The 15,626-nt window shown below is 42.2% G+C and overlaps 1 protein-coding gene across 12 annotated transcripts in view; it reads left to right on the top strand.

The window, feature by feature from the left end:
* Window positions 1-6,177: 6,177 nt before the first annotated feature.
* OBSCN (obscurin, cytoskeletal calmodulin and titin-interacting RhoGEF) overlaps window positions 6,178-15,626 on the top strand; it is a 249,781-nt gene continuing 240,332 nt past the window's right edge. For 11 of the 12 annotated variants that reach the window (XM_089533747.1, XM_089533750.1, XM_089533743.1 and 8 more), the window contains exons 1-2: window positions 6,178-6,369; window positions 13,927-15,073. In XM_089533747.1, the coding sequence (XP_089389873.1) occupies window positions 13,936-15,073 (1,138 nt within the window). In that variant the 5' untranslated portion in view covers window positions 6,178-6,369; window positions 13,927-13,935. Of the gene's footprint in view, window positions 6,370-11,754; window positions 11,776-13,926; window positions 15,074-15,626 lie in introns of those variants that run through there. The other variant, XM_089533740.1, reaches the window with a different exon arrangement.

Genomic DNA, 15,626 nt, shown 5'->3' with positions numbered 1-15,626 from the left:
CTGTTTTCTGTGTAAGCCTCTTATTTTGATAATTGGTATCGAATAACTGTTATGTGTGCTGGCTAACACTTAATTAAAGTATTTAATATTTAAATCACAGTGGTTGTGGTTGCGTGATTTCAAGAAATTTGGGAGAGAAATGCAAAGTTAGGAAGAAATTGATGGAGCAAAGTGGGAAGGGGCCTTTGCTATCCTGTGTGTGTTTACTCAGGAGTAACCCTACTGTTCATGGGGATTCGTAGTAAGTCTAGTATTGCAGCCATAGTCCATTTAGGTTATCTGACCATATACAAGCTCTTTGTTTAAGGCATTCTTCAGACACAGTCTCATTTCAGTACATTTAGTAGCACAGATTGAGCTCCCTTATCTGGAATGCTTGGAAACAAAAGCGTTTTGAATTTAAAGAAAGAAAGAAAAAGATTTGATCAGAGACTTCCCTGGTGAGAAATTGCATCTTGGAGAGTCTGCTTGGTTAGGAAACAAGTGTTCTGGCAGAGTTTTAAGGGATAGTAGGGCTAATCTTCATTGGATGGATCCCAGTTTGGTCACAGTTAGAGCAGATTCCTTGAAGTAATGGGACTTGATTAAACTTTCCCATTGAGTCCAACTGACCCAGTGATGGTCTGGATCCAAACCAGTATATGTAGCACAGTTTGAATGTTACACTACTGTATAAATGCTATGTTGTTCTCCAGTACCACCGCAGCCGTAAACTTGTGAGTAGCTTTTTCATTGCCAGGTTTTGGAAATAGGATCTCCGTATGTTATGCTGCTGGAGGCAGCGAGTCTGGAAGACTGCAGCACTGAAATGTTCAGCTTCCAGTTATATACTCATCTGGGCCAATGTCATTAAATATGGTGCCTTGTCCTCGCCTTTATGTCAGCTGAAGGTGTTTGACAGGTTAGTACTTCATGACAGACTGGTTAGCTGACTTGTCTCTTTATTGTTTCCCATGAGTTAGAAGCCTCTTTGCATCTTTGGAACAGAACATGGGTTAGAAGTCTCTGATTTGATTTTCCACTTCCATTTTTAATGTTTTGAAGTAGTTCAAACCAATGTTAAAGCTGAATGATGTTGTCTGCCTTCAAGTTGTTTCCGACAGCAACCCTAAGGTGAATCTACCATGGGGTTTTCTTGGTAAGTTTCTTCAGAGGGGAGTTTGCCATGGCCATCCTCCGAGGCTGAAAGAGTGTGACATGCCTAAGGTCACCCAGTGGGTTTACATGGCTGAGCTGGGATTTCCAGTCTTATCTCCAGAGTTTTCTCTGGATCTCCAAACTCTGATCTTCAGAGTCATAGTCCAGTTCTCAAACCTCTACACCAGGTTGGCTCCCTAAAGTTGGAAAACAATGTACAAAACACATTGCTCCACCAAAGAATACTTGGCATTTGTACAGCACTGTTGGATGGTCCAAGTATTACCAACATTACTGTGTTGTAATGAAGTACAAGCTTTAAAAGAGGACCCATAAATTGGTGATACTGACAGGAGATATAGGACATGTTCCAGGATTCTTTAAACCATGCATGGCTTGAAAATATTCCCCAAAAATGTCAATTCCCAAAAGCAGATCTAGATTTTGCCATATAATATAGGGGACACCATTTTTACTAAGCCATTCACAAGCACAGAGCTTTGGAGCACCTAGACTCCAGAGCCACATCCTTCCACACACAAAAAAGAAGACATTTGGCCAAATGGTGCTGGAACATCACTTCTGATGTATTTGCATGTGATGTTGAGGTTAAAAAATGGACTTGGGGAGCATCTACCTAGTCAAAATAATGCTGTTTGACACCAATTTTACTGTCATGGCTCCATCCTACAGAATCCTGGGATCTGTAGTTTTGTGAGGTACCAGCACTCTTTGGCAGAGACCTTGTAAAACTACAGATTCCATACGGTGGAGCTCCAGCACTTAAAATGGTGTCGAACTGCATTATTTCTATTGTGTAGATGCACCCTTTGTCTCTCTTTCACACATACCTCTTGATTCTAATAAAGGTATTTGTTTGTACAGTGGATCCTTGGCATCCGCTAAGGTTTGGTTCCAGGACCCCTCATGGATACCAAAATCTGTGGATGCTCAAATCCCATTAAATACAATGGCAAAGTGAAATGGTCTCCCTCATATAAAATGGGGAAATCATGGTTTGCTTCTTAGAATTTATATTTTTAGAAAATATTTCCAAGCCATGGGTGCTTGAATCTGTGGATTAAAAAGTCCTTGGATAAGGAGGGATGACTGTATTTTTGCATAGATTTTTTTCTCCCAGATAATAATAATAATAATAATAATAATAATAATAATAAACTATTTTGCAGACTAATGCCGAGTTTCAGGGAGCAAGTGAAATGTTCTGCACTCACAAAGATGTTTCCCTTTCCACACTGTCAATCACAGAAGCAGCCACCTGTTTTCCATACAAACACACAGCGGCCGGACAGCTCTAATGGGTGCAAGCAGATTTTTCTGGAGCTTTTGACCTTGGCTTTCTAGCTCAGCCTTCTGTGTGTGATTTTTCTTTGGACAAAGTAGTATTCCAAGCTGCTGAGCTTAGAGCAGTGTTATTGCAAGCCTGGAGGAACTGATACGTATATTGAATCTTAGAGTTGGAAGAGACCCCAAAGGCCATCCAATCCAACCCCATTCTGCCATGCAGGAACTCACAATCAAAGCATCCCCATTGACAGATGGCCATCCATCCTCTGTTTGAAGACCTCCAAAGAAGGAGACTCCGCCGCTCTCCCAGGAAGGAGTGTGTTGCAATGTCAAATAGCTCTTGCTGTCAGGAAGTTCCTCCTAATACTGAGGTGGAATCTCTTTTCCTGGAGCTTGCATCCATTGTTTTGGTTCCTAGAGCAACAGAAAACAAGCTTGCTCCATCTTCAGTATGGCACCCCCTCAAATATTTAAACAGGGCTATCATGTCACTTCTTAACCATCTCTTCTCCAGGCTAAACAGACCGAGCTCCCTAAGCTGCTCCTCATAGCACTTGGTGGTTTCCAGACCCTTCACCATTTTGGTGGCCCCCCTTTGGACATGCTCCAGCTTTTCAACAAATGTGGTGCCCAGAACTGGAGACAGGATTATTCCAGGGGAGGCCTGACCAAAGCAGAACAGAGTGCCACTATGATGCCTCTCAATCTAGACACTATACAGAATTAGTAGTTAATTTTTTAATCATAGTTTATTATTGTACGTTGTGTATTTTACTGGGTTGTGATCCCACCTCGATCCACCTGGGAGAGGTGGGAAAATATAAATAAATATTATTATTATTATTATTATTATTATTATTATTAATTATTATATTGATGCAGCCTAGAATCACATTGGTCTTTTTAGCTGCCACATCACACTGTTGACTCATGTTCAACTTATGGTCTACTAGGACTCCTAGATCCCTTTCACATGTAGTCTCCTTAAGCCAGGTGTCCCCCATCCTATGTCTGTATACAGTATTTCATTTTTTTTCCTGCCTAAGTGCAGTACCTTACATTTCTCCCTGTTGAAGTTCATTTTGTTAGTTTTGGCTCAATTTTCTAGCCTATTAAGGTCATTTTGAATTCTGATCCTGCCCTTTGGGAATTAGCTACCTTTCCTAACTTGGTGTCATCTGCAAATTAAGAATAAGTCCAGCATCTTGTCATGCTGGGGAAACCCATTCAACCCTTCTTGTCCTCCCCAAAAGTGTTGCAGGGAAAGCCTAAGCAATCTTTCCTACACCATAAAGTTGTAGGGAAAACCTAGTTAACCTTTACCACCTTAACAGAAAGCTAGGCAGCCCTTCCCATCCCATCTGGTTGCTCCCTCTTCTCTCCACAAGCTATTACCTGGCCATAAGAGAGAACAGAAGGATGGTCAATAGGGGAGGGAGGAGATGTTTTGTAGCTCCACCATGAGGGTCTTTATGAGACCATATCTTGATGCAGGATTTTGGCTATATATTCAGTGGTTTCATTCACCTGGTTTGCACAAACTGGTTGTTCAATGATCTCTGGCAGATGTGCAAAGGAGGTTGCAACAATAGCAGAGAGAGGGAGCTCAGAGCCTGCAAGGTGCATCGCTCCTGTGTGGGGGTTTGGCGTTGGTTCCTTTATGTGAACCCATGGCAAGTTGAGTCCTAGCTGCGGCAAGGAACCTAAACTGGGGAGTGGAGGAAATTAAAATTAAGTTCTGGCCCTCGTATAAAGCTCCAGTCAAATGAAACGGGCAGACCTTCAAGGAGAGGACACTGTGAAGTGTGAAATTACAGAGGATGTTGCCTGGCTTCAAGCCCTCTTTTCACACAAGTTAAGGCATACTGTGTTCATGACAGCTGAGAACACAGATGCCAACCTGAACACCAAGTTCCATTTTAACAGAACTCCATTTGGGTTGCAAGCAAGGCTTTTCTTTTCTTCCTCTTTCTTTCACACACTTTCACTGATGCTGGAGAGGAAAACAAAACCAGAAATCGTGGCCTGTGCTCTTTTAGAAGTGGGAAAGTATGAGCCCTATGTTCAGTGGCATGTCTAGGGTTGGCGTCACCCGGTGCGGTAACTCATGGAATCACCCCCCATTGACCTCCTTCCATACCACACCATACAGAATCCTTAGTAATGTTTACTCTAATAATAGTTACTCATAAATTGTAATTCCCATATATTTCACTGAATGTGATGCTAACAGCTGTGACATAAAACAACCAGCAAAATTAAAATTGCACTCATCCCTTCACATTTGTGGCTTTGACTTTTGTGGATTTAATTATTCACAGATTTATTAATATGTTCTCTCTAGGACTATCTAGGTCCTCCAGCTCAATTCTGTGGTCACACTGAAGAACCGACCTAAAGATTCCTAGAAAGAACACTCCACAGGGCATTCGTCCAACATAACTCTATGGTCAATGTCTGGCAGATGTTGACCACAGATTGGCACTGGAGGACCTGGATATTCCCAGAGAGGCGTCCTCTCAGGTAAAAACATAAGTGTTTTTGTTATTTGTAGTTCTTCCACATCACGGGGGTCCTGAGCCCCTAACCCCAGTGAATGTGGAGGGACGGGTGTATATCTTTAAATTACAACATCATACGCACAGCTTAAATGTATTGATGTGTACATAGTTTTTCCATTTTGAAATAGACAAAAATCTAATGTGCAATATCAAAATGATGCAGTTTGACACCACCTTAACTTCCCTGCTATGAGATTTGTAGTTTGTTGTGGCACAGAAAAGGCTCAGATTGGTCGGGAAGCATTTGTTAAGGGTTCCTAAGTCGAAATACACCTTGACTGCACAAAGGGCGTTTTCCATCTCGGCCCCGCAGCTCTGGAACTCCCTTCCCGACGAGCTCCGCTCCGTCACCTCTCTTGATCTCTATAGGAAGGAATTAAAGACCTTTCTCTTCCGACAAGCTTTTCCCCATGTGTCCTGACTCCATGCTATTCTCCCCTGTTGTACAATGGTTTCATTCAGCTAGTTTGTTTTTGTTTTTCCTGGTTTTTTATGCTGCTGTATTTTTATAGTGTTTTTAAATGTAATTGAGCTGTTTTTATGATGTTTATATTGTATGTTTTGTATTTTGTTTTGTATATCTTTTGCCTTGTTGTAACCCGCTTTGATCTACCCTGGAAAAGCGGGCTATAAATAAAAATTATTTATTATTATTATTATTATTATTATTATTATTAAATATCCCAGGGAACTACCCAGAATTGCATAGCTTGGAGCCACGGCACTTAAAGCAGTGCCAAATGGCTTTATTTCTGCAGTGCAGATGAGACCAAAGAGAAGGAACTTCACAGATATTGGCCAACGGCTTCTCCTTCTATGCCTTAACATTCTCCTTGCATTTCCTAACTTGACACCTGTCTCTGGGATCAATGCAGTTCAGAAGCCCCTGCTGTGGTGGGTACATCCTCACCCAGGCTCTCAAGAGAGGCCTTTTGGGTCTGTCCCAGTGGTGGGCTTCCTAAAAAACTATGCCCTTTTCCCTCTCCATTGCATGAAATGTAATCTCTCTGTTAAATGACACCCAGGCTATTTTGGACATGGGAGGCAGGGAGAGCAAGAAGGAGGCACGTCAGCAACCCAACTGGACTGGCGGAAAGTAGCCAAAGGGAGGAGCTGGCCAGAGGCTAAACCCCGAGCACTGGAGCCATTGCATTGGGACTAAGGGATCACCTTTAGCAAGTCCCCAGCCTCACTGGGGTTTCTGTTTTATTTCTCACTGGGGGGAGGGGGGACCATAATTCGGCTGGTCTCCCCATGCCCCCTTCACTAACATACCTCCCTTTGCATCGGCTCAACAAGGATCTGCTTTCTGTCATTCCAATGAAAGTGGCCCGTTTCCTCCAGGTTTAAGAAAAGATTCCAGGTAAGATTCCAGATGTCAAGTTTGAACCTGGGGGATTTCTGGAAATTGGATGTATCTTGGGCTCAGAGTGTTCTCATGCGTCTATGGTTGGTTGTAATCCGGGAATGAACACTAGAGTTGAAGGTCAGGAACAGAGACACGTCTCTTTAGGACTTTACAAGTTTATTAGAACCTATGGTTTCAGCTGTGAGATCATGAGAATCTGTGGTTTCAGCTGTGGCATGGAAGGAAACAGAGGAATTTGCAAGGAACTTGAGCCGAGGGTGTTTAAAGTTTGGATTTGGGATCTGTTTTGTTGACCATGTGTTCTGAGAGAAACAAGGTTCTTTTTGTATGTGAGAGCTGGAGTTTGCATAAGGTGCTTTTTGTATTCCTCTCCCATTCTGGTTTCATTCTAGGTGCAAAGCAGCGTTGCACAGGGTTAATTCTCTGACCTCATCGCTCTTCTTCAGCATTAATCCTAGCCGAAACAGCCTGCTCCTCATTCTTCCTACTCTCAGGGTCTCAGCTTGCATTTCTGCAGATGGGCTCTGAAAAAAGATGGAGAATGACAGCTGAGTCTATTTTAAGCACAGTATCTCAGTGGCATGGAGTGGCTGCAATGGCAGTGATGTCCCCTTTTTGCATTCTGTACAGAATGCAGATCGATATAGAAGACTGGCATCTTTGCGGGAGGAGGAAAGAGACGTGGCGGTTCTCATCTGTTGCCTCTGTTTCTGTTCTGTAAATACTCAGGGATTTAAAAAAACTGCAATCCTTAGTCATACTGTCTTGGACATAAGCCCCATTGAAGCCACCAAGTTCATAGTATCATAGAATCATACATTTGGAAGAGACCCCAACAAGCAACCGGTCTAACCCCATTCTGCCATACAAAAGACCCCACCAAAACACTCCCAACAGATGTCCATCCAGTCTCTGCTTAAAAAACCCCAAATGAGGAGATTCTATCACTTTCTGAGGCAGCGCCTTCCTCAGTTGAACAGTTCCTCCCATCAGGATTTCTCCCCAAAGTTTAGGTGACACCTCTTCTCACGTGGCTTGAATCCAATGCTCCAAGTCCTAGTCTCTGGAGCACCAGAAAACAAGCTTGTTCCATCCTCTGTATGACATCCCTTCTCATATTTCAACATGGCTATCATGTCAGCCCTTAACCTTCTCCTTTCCAGGCTAAACAGTTCAATGAGCATAGGATAGATAGACAAAGGGCTGTACTGGAAACAAAACACATGATGTTCTTTATTAAGGAAAACAAGACTTCTTTTCTATTTTCAACATCTTGAAATAAAATGCAGCTTAAAATAAAATACAGCTTTAAAAAAACCACTACAATTTAATTTTTTAAAAGAAAGCAATTAAATAAATGATCTTATTGAAACCAGCCCTAATTGGAAAGAGTTTAAAAGTAGTTAAAACTCAATGATGAGAAGAAAATCTAAAAACCCCATATAAAAACCCTTCTAGAACAATCAGTTAACACCTGAAAGCCTTACTGCCAGCAAATGAAAAGTCTTTGCTTGCTGATGGAGTGAGACCAGAGAAAGGCCCAGCCTAGTTTCCTGTGTGATGGAGTTCCACAACCTCCTTCTAAACATGTTCTTAGAGTACTCTGTAACTGCAAGACATTGAGATAGGTTCCCTCTTCTCCCTCCAAAAATGGATCACTGGGCAGCCGGATTTACAACTGGTATCTCTCCAAACTGGAGAGCCAGCATGGTGTTAGTGGTTGGAACTGTTGGACTCTGGAGGCCAGGGTTCAAATCCCGGCTCAGCCATATAAACCCACTGGGTGATCTTGGGTGAGTCACATGCTCTCAGCCTCAGAGGATGGCAATGGCCTACCAAGAAAACCCTGTGATAGGTTAACCTTAGGGTTGCCATAAGTCACAAGTAACTTGAAGGCACACAACAACAACAACAACAACAACAACAACAACCTCTCCAAAGCCCAGATAGGCCATCAGTTGTTGAATTTACAGGCTGGGAGAAGCAGAGATAAAAAGCTGGGTGAATTAAATGTTTTTTCCTAAGGAACAATAAAAGAAAACAATGAAATATACTGTATACAGAATAGTAGGCAAGACTTTCTGCTTTGGATCTAAATAAGAATATGGATACTGCTTAATTCATAAACATTTTGTTTTAAAAAAAGTTGGACCCAAGCCCTTTGACCTAGATTTGGCCCCAAATCTCAGATATTGGTGAACGGACTGGAGGGGTAGAAGAGACAGATGGGCACTCTTTACATGCTCAGAGATGCTATCATCCCCAAACAGTTTAACTGTTTGGAAAACATAATAATTCCAAATAATGTGCAAAATGGGAAAGAATGGCTCTGGAATGAATGGGTTAATCTTTGGGGCAGATGTTGTTGTTGTGTGCCTATAAGTTGCTTATGGCGACCCTAAGACCCTGGGTTTTTCTTAGCAAGGTTTGTTCAAAGATGGTTGGAGCTTGGTTGAGTCAGACTAGACCCATGGACATATGTTAGCAATGACTAACATGTCCTGTTTTCTTACAGGGGTCTTACTCTAAGCTATTCACTGGAAAAGGAGTTCAACAGTAAGACTGCACGGTTAGTCAGCAACTGCAGAGTAGAGCCATTGCTATCCTGAATTCTATGTAGTTAACTCTCATTAGAATCCAATGTGAGGTTAATGTACCTTGGACATACAATGAGATGCGATGATGCATTGGAAAAGATGACCATGCTCAATAAAATGGGAGGCAGTAGGAAAAGAGAAAGATTGCATTCCAGTTAGATGGACTCAATTTAGGAAATTATAGCTCTGAGTTTGCAAGATCTCAGGAGAGCATTGCTGCCTAGGACTGGTGAATGTTTCTTATTCATAGGGTTGCCACCAGTAACCCTGTGGTGGGTTGGCACCGGTTGCTGCCAACTTGACAGCAAACAACAACAACAAAATTAGTTGAGAAAACTGAGGTTGTAAAGGATTTGTTTGCGAAATGTTGGGCGAAGTAAATTGAATGGGGACAGCAGTTGGCTCAAGTGAGAAGAAAAGCTACCTGCCTTGCATAAGGATTATTGGTAGTAGACAAGAGGTGCAGAAGTGGCACCTGTGATTGCTTATGAACAATCCTAACTTTGAGGTAATAGGATTCCCAGATCTCAGGTCAAAAGAGAGGACTGTTAGGGCAAGAAAAGTATATCAATATGTCTGCATTGTCCCCTGTTTGTTAGTCTTCTATTTGAATAGCATACTGCATGTTACTGCGGCTGATGCTTAGGGTAAGATGCTCAATGACATCAGCAGAGGCTGTCCTTTGTGACATTGCCAGGGAACGCCTTTTGTGACACCACACAGCATCATCATCCCTAGGCTCTAGATTTTTTGGCCTTAAAATCTCATGGCTTGGGATAGTTCTTGACCTGGCAGCCTTATGGACAGGATCAAAGTTTATTAGAGTCAAAAGCTTCATATTGATGGATGGATGCTACGGCACATGATGCTGGAAAAGATGCTTGCTGGTTAGTAGTATGCTGGGACTTTGTGTGCATGCTGTGTTTGTACATTTTAAAAGGATAAATGGCAAGGGATGACTAAGCTTTCCCCTTCCTGACTTTTCACCTCCATTGGGTCGACTTATACAGTGGGCCCTTGGTATCCCCTAGGGTTTGGTTCTGGGCCCCCCACGTGGTACCAAAAATCCATAGATGCTTAAGTCCCATTAAATACAATGGCATGATAAATTGGTGTCCCGTATATAAAATGGCAATATCAAGGCTTGCTTATTGTAGTTCATATTTTGGCAGGAATATTTTCAAGCTGTGGATGGTTCAATAATTTGTGGATATGGCAGGCAGACTGTACATGAGTATATATGGCAATGTTCCCAAAATCTTTCATATATCGCGAGTCCACAGTCTGGCCCTTTTGAAAAGCACTACATGACCCTTGAAAAAGAGCTGGAGTTTTTGAAAAATGAAAGACACCTCCTGCTGTTGTTAGCAACTAAGGGAGAACTGAAATATCAGCCCCTTTAAATAATAATAATAATAATAATAATAATAATAAATGTATTTGTACCCTGCCTCTCCAATGAGATTGAGGTGGTTTACAACAACATTACAAACTTTAAAATACAAGAAAATACAATGCCCTATAAACCCACTCACCCACCATAACCAATAAATCACAGTAATAAACAATAACAATAAAACAATACAGTTAAGGTTATTAAAACAGACAAGACAGAATAGTCAGTGGGAGGCGACTGAGATGCTAATCCAGGAAGGCCCGTCGGAAGAGATCCGTTTTGACTGCCTTTTTAAAGCTGTCAAGATAAATAATACAGTGGGTCTCCTCCGGCAGGCCATTCCATAACTTGGGAGTGGTAAAGGACACCAACCCCAACACGGGGTTAACACGGACTGTGGGTCAAACCCTAAAATCTATCTGGAAAGAGTATTATTTTTGGCCAAAGAGTTTCTTTGCCTTCCCAAACCAATCAGCCTTGCAGTCTGTCTCAGGAACAAACAAAAACAACCTCATTAGCATGAATCGAAGTGTTTTAGACTCACATATTGACTGTCTGTCTCAAAGTTCTGTTTTCTGTTTTGGAAGCACTATACCATAAATCGTTGTGAAAAATACTTCCTATGTGCACCACATTGTATCCTGCGTATGCCCACAGCTGACCACTCAATCTCAAGTAGGCCTCACGCACTCCATGATACTACAGAGTAGTAACTGTTTGTCCACAACAAATAGGACTTGGTTAGATAAGAAACTTTTGTTCATCAGGGAAGGCTAGCAACACGTTGAGCATCCTTTATCCAAAATGCTTGGGATCAGAAGTGTTTCGGATTTTGGAATAGTTGTATATTCATAATGAGACACCTTGAGAGTCAGTGTGGTGTAATGGTTTGAACACTGGACTACAGCTCTAGAAAGCAGGGCTTGAATGCCCACTTGGCCATGGAAACCCATTGGGTGGCCTTAGGCAAGTTACACTCTCTCAGCCTCAGAGGATGGTAATAGCAACCCCACTCTGAATAAACTTGCCAAGAAAATCTCATGATAGGTTCACTTTAGGATTGCCATAAGCTGGAAATGACTTGAAGGCGCATAACCACAACAGCAATGAGATGTCTTGGAGATGAGATACAAATCTAAACACGAAAGTTATTTATGTTTTGTATAGAATGTGTACACATAGCTTGAAGGTTAATTTTACCATAATTTTATACAATATTTTAAAATAATTTTGTGCAGGAAACAAATTGGTGTACACTGAACCACCAGAAAGCAAAAGTGTCACTATCCCAGCCGCCCATGCGGACAATTTTGGATTTTGGAGTATTTCAGATTTTGGAATTCCAGATTAGGGATACTCAAACTGTACTATTCCTCTCCTCACTCCAACTAACCCTCAAAGGCTGAGGTAAGGATACAGAAGGCCTCTTTAAAGGTTTGTCGAATTGAAGATGTAAAATTTCCAGAACTTTTTAAATGTTATTTTTATTAGCTTTAAAAATTAACATCACAAAACCCAATCAAACCAATAGCAATTTACAAATAATTTTAAAATTCATTCTTCCTACCTTCGTTACATTGGTTCCAATTAATATTTTCTGACTTTCACTTACTGTCCTTTGTCTGATCCTCTACAAAGTTATAACACCACTTCTTGCGTTTGCTTCCTATTCTGTTAAACATTTAGTCATTAATCTTCAAAATCCTTTGTGCATTTATTGCCCCATTTCTGGTTCAAATCAATGGGTTCCACTCCTCCTTAAAAATTTCCAGGGATCTTCCCTTGATCAAACAAGTGATCCATTTCAGCCAGGCTATACATCATAAGAAGCCAGTCTTATTGCAATGGCATTGTAGTCTCCTTCCACCTCTGAGCATATTTGCAGTCGGATTTTCTTTTCCAGATTTTAATCTATCATATTTAGAAAATAAAATTTCTGGCTTGGTTTGAATTTGAAACTAGATTTAATTTAATGTATTTATTTTCTTTTTTAACACAAACACCTCATGTGGAAAAAAAAACATTCCAACGTTATTTGGTCCACAGTGGGATCTAACTAAAGAAATTATTTCATCGGCTCCTGCCTGATTCATCATCTCAAAAGAAAACTGATATCATTGTCTCTGTACCAAATGTCATTTACTGATGTTATAAAACAACAACAGCTCACATAAAAAGTGATCCAATGCTCTGATTTGGGAAGGTTGGTCAGACATTTTGGGTGGATGCTCCACTATCCCAATTTTGGTGGCTTATCTCCTGCAAGCAACTGTTCTTTAACTAAGGGTTGTTTTAGCTGATAGTCCTCAGGCCAAATATGGCTGCCCCTTGAATCAGTTTTGTTGGATGAGTCTTTGGCACAGGTCATAAGGTACACCTGCCTTGCAATCTTTCATTTTGAAATATCCATTTACAATGTAGCTTTTAAAAATTGCATTAATTAAAAATGGCTTTGGAATTGCTTTAGCAAAAATAAAATCGAGAACGCGTAATATGCTTATGCTTAGCTGATGAGAAACGGATGAATACCTGGTAATACCAATCTTAATAAAATGACTATGAGCATCTAGGTGTTAAATAGCATGTCGGTGTCTTCAAGGTAGTGATGTTTTGTATTGTTTTGAAATCCCTGTTTAAATTAATGATAAATTGACGTAACTCAGCAGAGTTGCTCTGTTGTGTGAATTCTGGAACCCCAAAATCCTACCAGGTCCCTCTTAGAAACATGGCTTGTTTGTGGACCCTGAACCAGCCAAAGGAGAATCTTACTCATAGCCAAAGGTTGACTATTGATCGGGGGGGGGGGGGGGACACCCCAAGAGAAACATGGACACAGAACTTGTCATTTGCAGGAGGGACCCCTTTATTGATTTCAGCAAAATTTTTGTAACCTCAGTTCAGCAAGAGCTCATGGTAATCAACAGTTCATGAGCAGATGTTTTTGATTGACAGTCATTATTGCCTGATATGGATTGATTGACTGACAATCAAACAGCCAGTATTTTGATCAGCAGAAAGAACAGAAGAACTAGCTAGAAGAGTTGCAGTTTACAACAATGAGGGTCTGTAGAACTAAACTCTGGGAAGGCAGCCAGAGGAGAAACATTTGCAACAGTAGGGTACACTGCATGCCATCCCACTACAGCTGCCTTCTGCAAAACATGCTCTCTTTGTTTTAGCAATTTTGGGGGGAGGACTAGGATGAGAGCAATCGGGGAAGACAGCCTCACTATGGTTGACCAAACCCTTCCTGGGCCTGAATGTAGATCTTGTAAACCGAGTGTAAATAAGCCATGAGATCCAACCCTAGATTTGCTTTTTGGTAAACTTGGTTTCTAGGTTTGCTGTCCAGGGTTCTGATTTCTGGTCATTGATTATCATGGGAAGGAACTATCTTAACTCTCCACTCTCCCTTTACCTTTCAGTATTTGTCTAGGAAGTTTGGCTCAGTTTGACCCATACCAGATATGGGCATACTTAAAGTATCAAAAAATTTACTGTTTCTCATGATCAGACTTTCCGACGGTGACTATTCTTTCTTTCTCCCCTACCTCTTAGGCCATCAAGATGGATTTCAGCTCTTACAGTGGAGTCCCAAGGTTCCTGACCAGGCCAAAGGCCTTTGTGGTGTCCATGGGGAAAGATGCCACCTTGAGCTGCCAGATTATGGGGAATCCTGTCCCATTGGTGAGCTGGGAGAAGGACAAGCTTCCTATCCAGACCGGGGGCAGATTTAAAATGGTGGAAGATGGCGATCTGTATCGTTTGACCATTTATGACTTGAACTTGGAGGACAGTGGCCAATACATCTGCAGGGCCAAGAACACCATTGGGGAAGCTTTTGCGGCTGTGAGTATCAAAGTCGGGGAGCAGACCACTGTGACAGAATCGGCACCATACTTCATTCAGAAGCCTACTTCCATCAGAGTGATCATGGGAGAGGATGCCATGTTCAAGTGCATTGTGCAAGGCAGCCCTCCTCTTTCAGTGAACTGGGAAAAGGATGGGAGGAACCTGGGAGGCAAGTCAGAGTCCAACCGCATCCGAATTGAATCCCAGGGTGAGAAAAATGCCCTCAAGATCCAAAACACTCGGTTGGTGGATAGTGGGACATACACGTGCCGTGCAGAGAACCCTCTTGGGGCCACCAGTGCCGCAGCTGCATTGGTGGTAGATACACCAGATTCGTACAGCCCAGGTGGTACCAGGCATGCCACAGACATGGGCAACAGCCAGACCTCCCCTTTGCTGTCCCACTTGCAAAAACGACGAGAAGAAATTCGAAAGACCGATTTTTCCAGCACGGACTCCATGATCTCTTCAGCGTACTCTTCTACAGAAGGACGGTCCAAATTTGGTCTGAATCTCTCACTGGATTATGAGAGGGCTGCCAGCTTGACTGCCAAAGGCCTCCGGGGTGATGGTGGCTCATATTATGGTGTGACCACGCGTACTTTCACTGTTACAGAAGGAAAACACGCCAAGATGAGCTGTTACGTGACAGGAGAGCCCAAGCCAGAGATAGTTTGGAAGAAGGATGGTGAGGTGATCCTGGAAGGCCGGAGGCATATCATCTATGAAGATGAACAGGAGAACTTTGTACTGAAGATCCTCTTCTGTAAGCAGGTGGACAATGGTCTCTACACTTGTACAGCTTCCAACTTGGCTGGGCAGACATACAGCTCTGTGCTGGTTACAGTCAAGGGTGAGTAGTTGTAATTTACAGTCACTGATCATAATTACAAATGGTCTGAATTAAAGATGTGTTTCATTTCCACAGGTGGTAAATTGGTGCTAAAAAGGAGTGGGAAACTGTGGGAGCCGGAGGGGACGTAGTAGCCCCCCAGGACATCTTAGATGGCCACACTATGACCACTGCTTAAGCTCACACACAAAAAAGCATTTTCACCCAAATGCTTTTTAGGGGTATGGGGACCTTTTTGCCAGTTTTTGCTTCCCAGGATACTTTTGGCCCAGGAGAAGCATTTTTTTAGCATCAGATTTTTACAAAAAGGTCTTTCCTGGGTCTGGAATGGCCTTGAGGTCCAAAAATGTGGGGGACATGCCCCTATGTTCCCAGAGGGTATTTGAGGGCATTTTGGAGAGCAGTCCTGGGGACCTCATGTGTTCCACAGGCTGCCCATCACCCATCCCTCTGTGATAGTATGAACTGGATCTGATTTACTGCAAGATTTCAGAGTTGTAAAGAAGTTCTCCCCATGCCCAGTGCAAGCAATATTTTGTTTGCTATGTGGCCC

This window comes from Sceloporus occidentalis, unplaced genomic scaffold, assembly GCF_023333645.1.
Source record: "Sceloporus occidentalis isolate IW3139 unplaced genomic scaffold, rSceOcc1.0.p SCAF_7, whole genome shotgun sequence".
NCBI classification, from domain to species: Eukaryota; Metazoa; Chordata; class Lepidosauria; order Squamata; family Phrynosomatidae; genus Sceloporus; species Sceloporus occidentalis.
The sequence above is the reverse complement of the archived record's forward strand: the minus strand, read 5'-3'. Positions and strand labels throughout refer to the sequence as shown.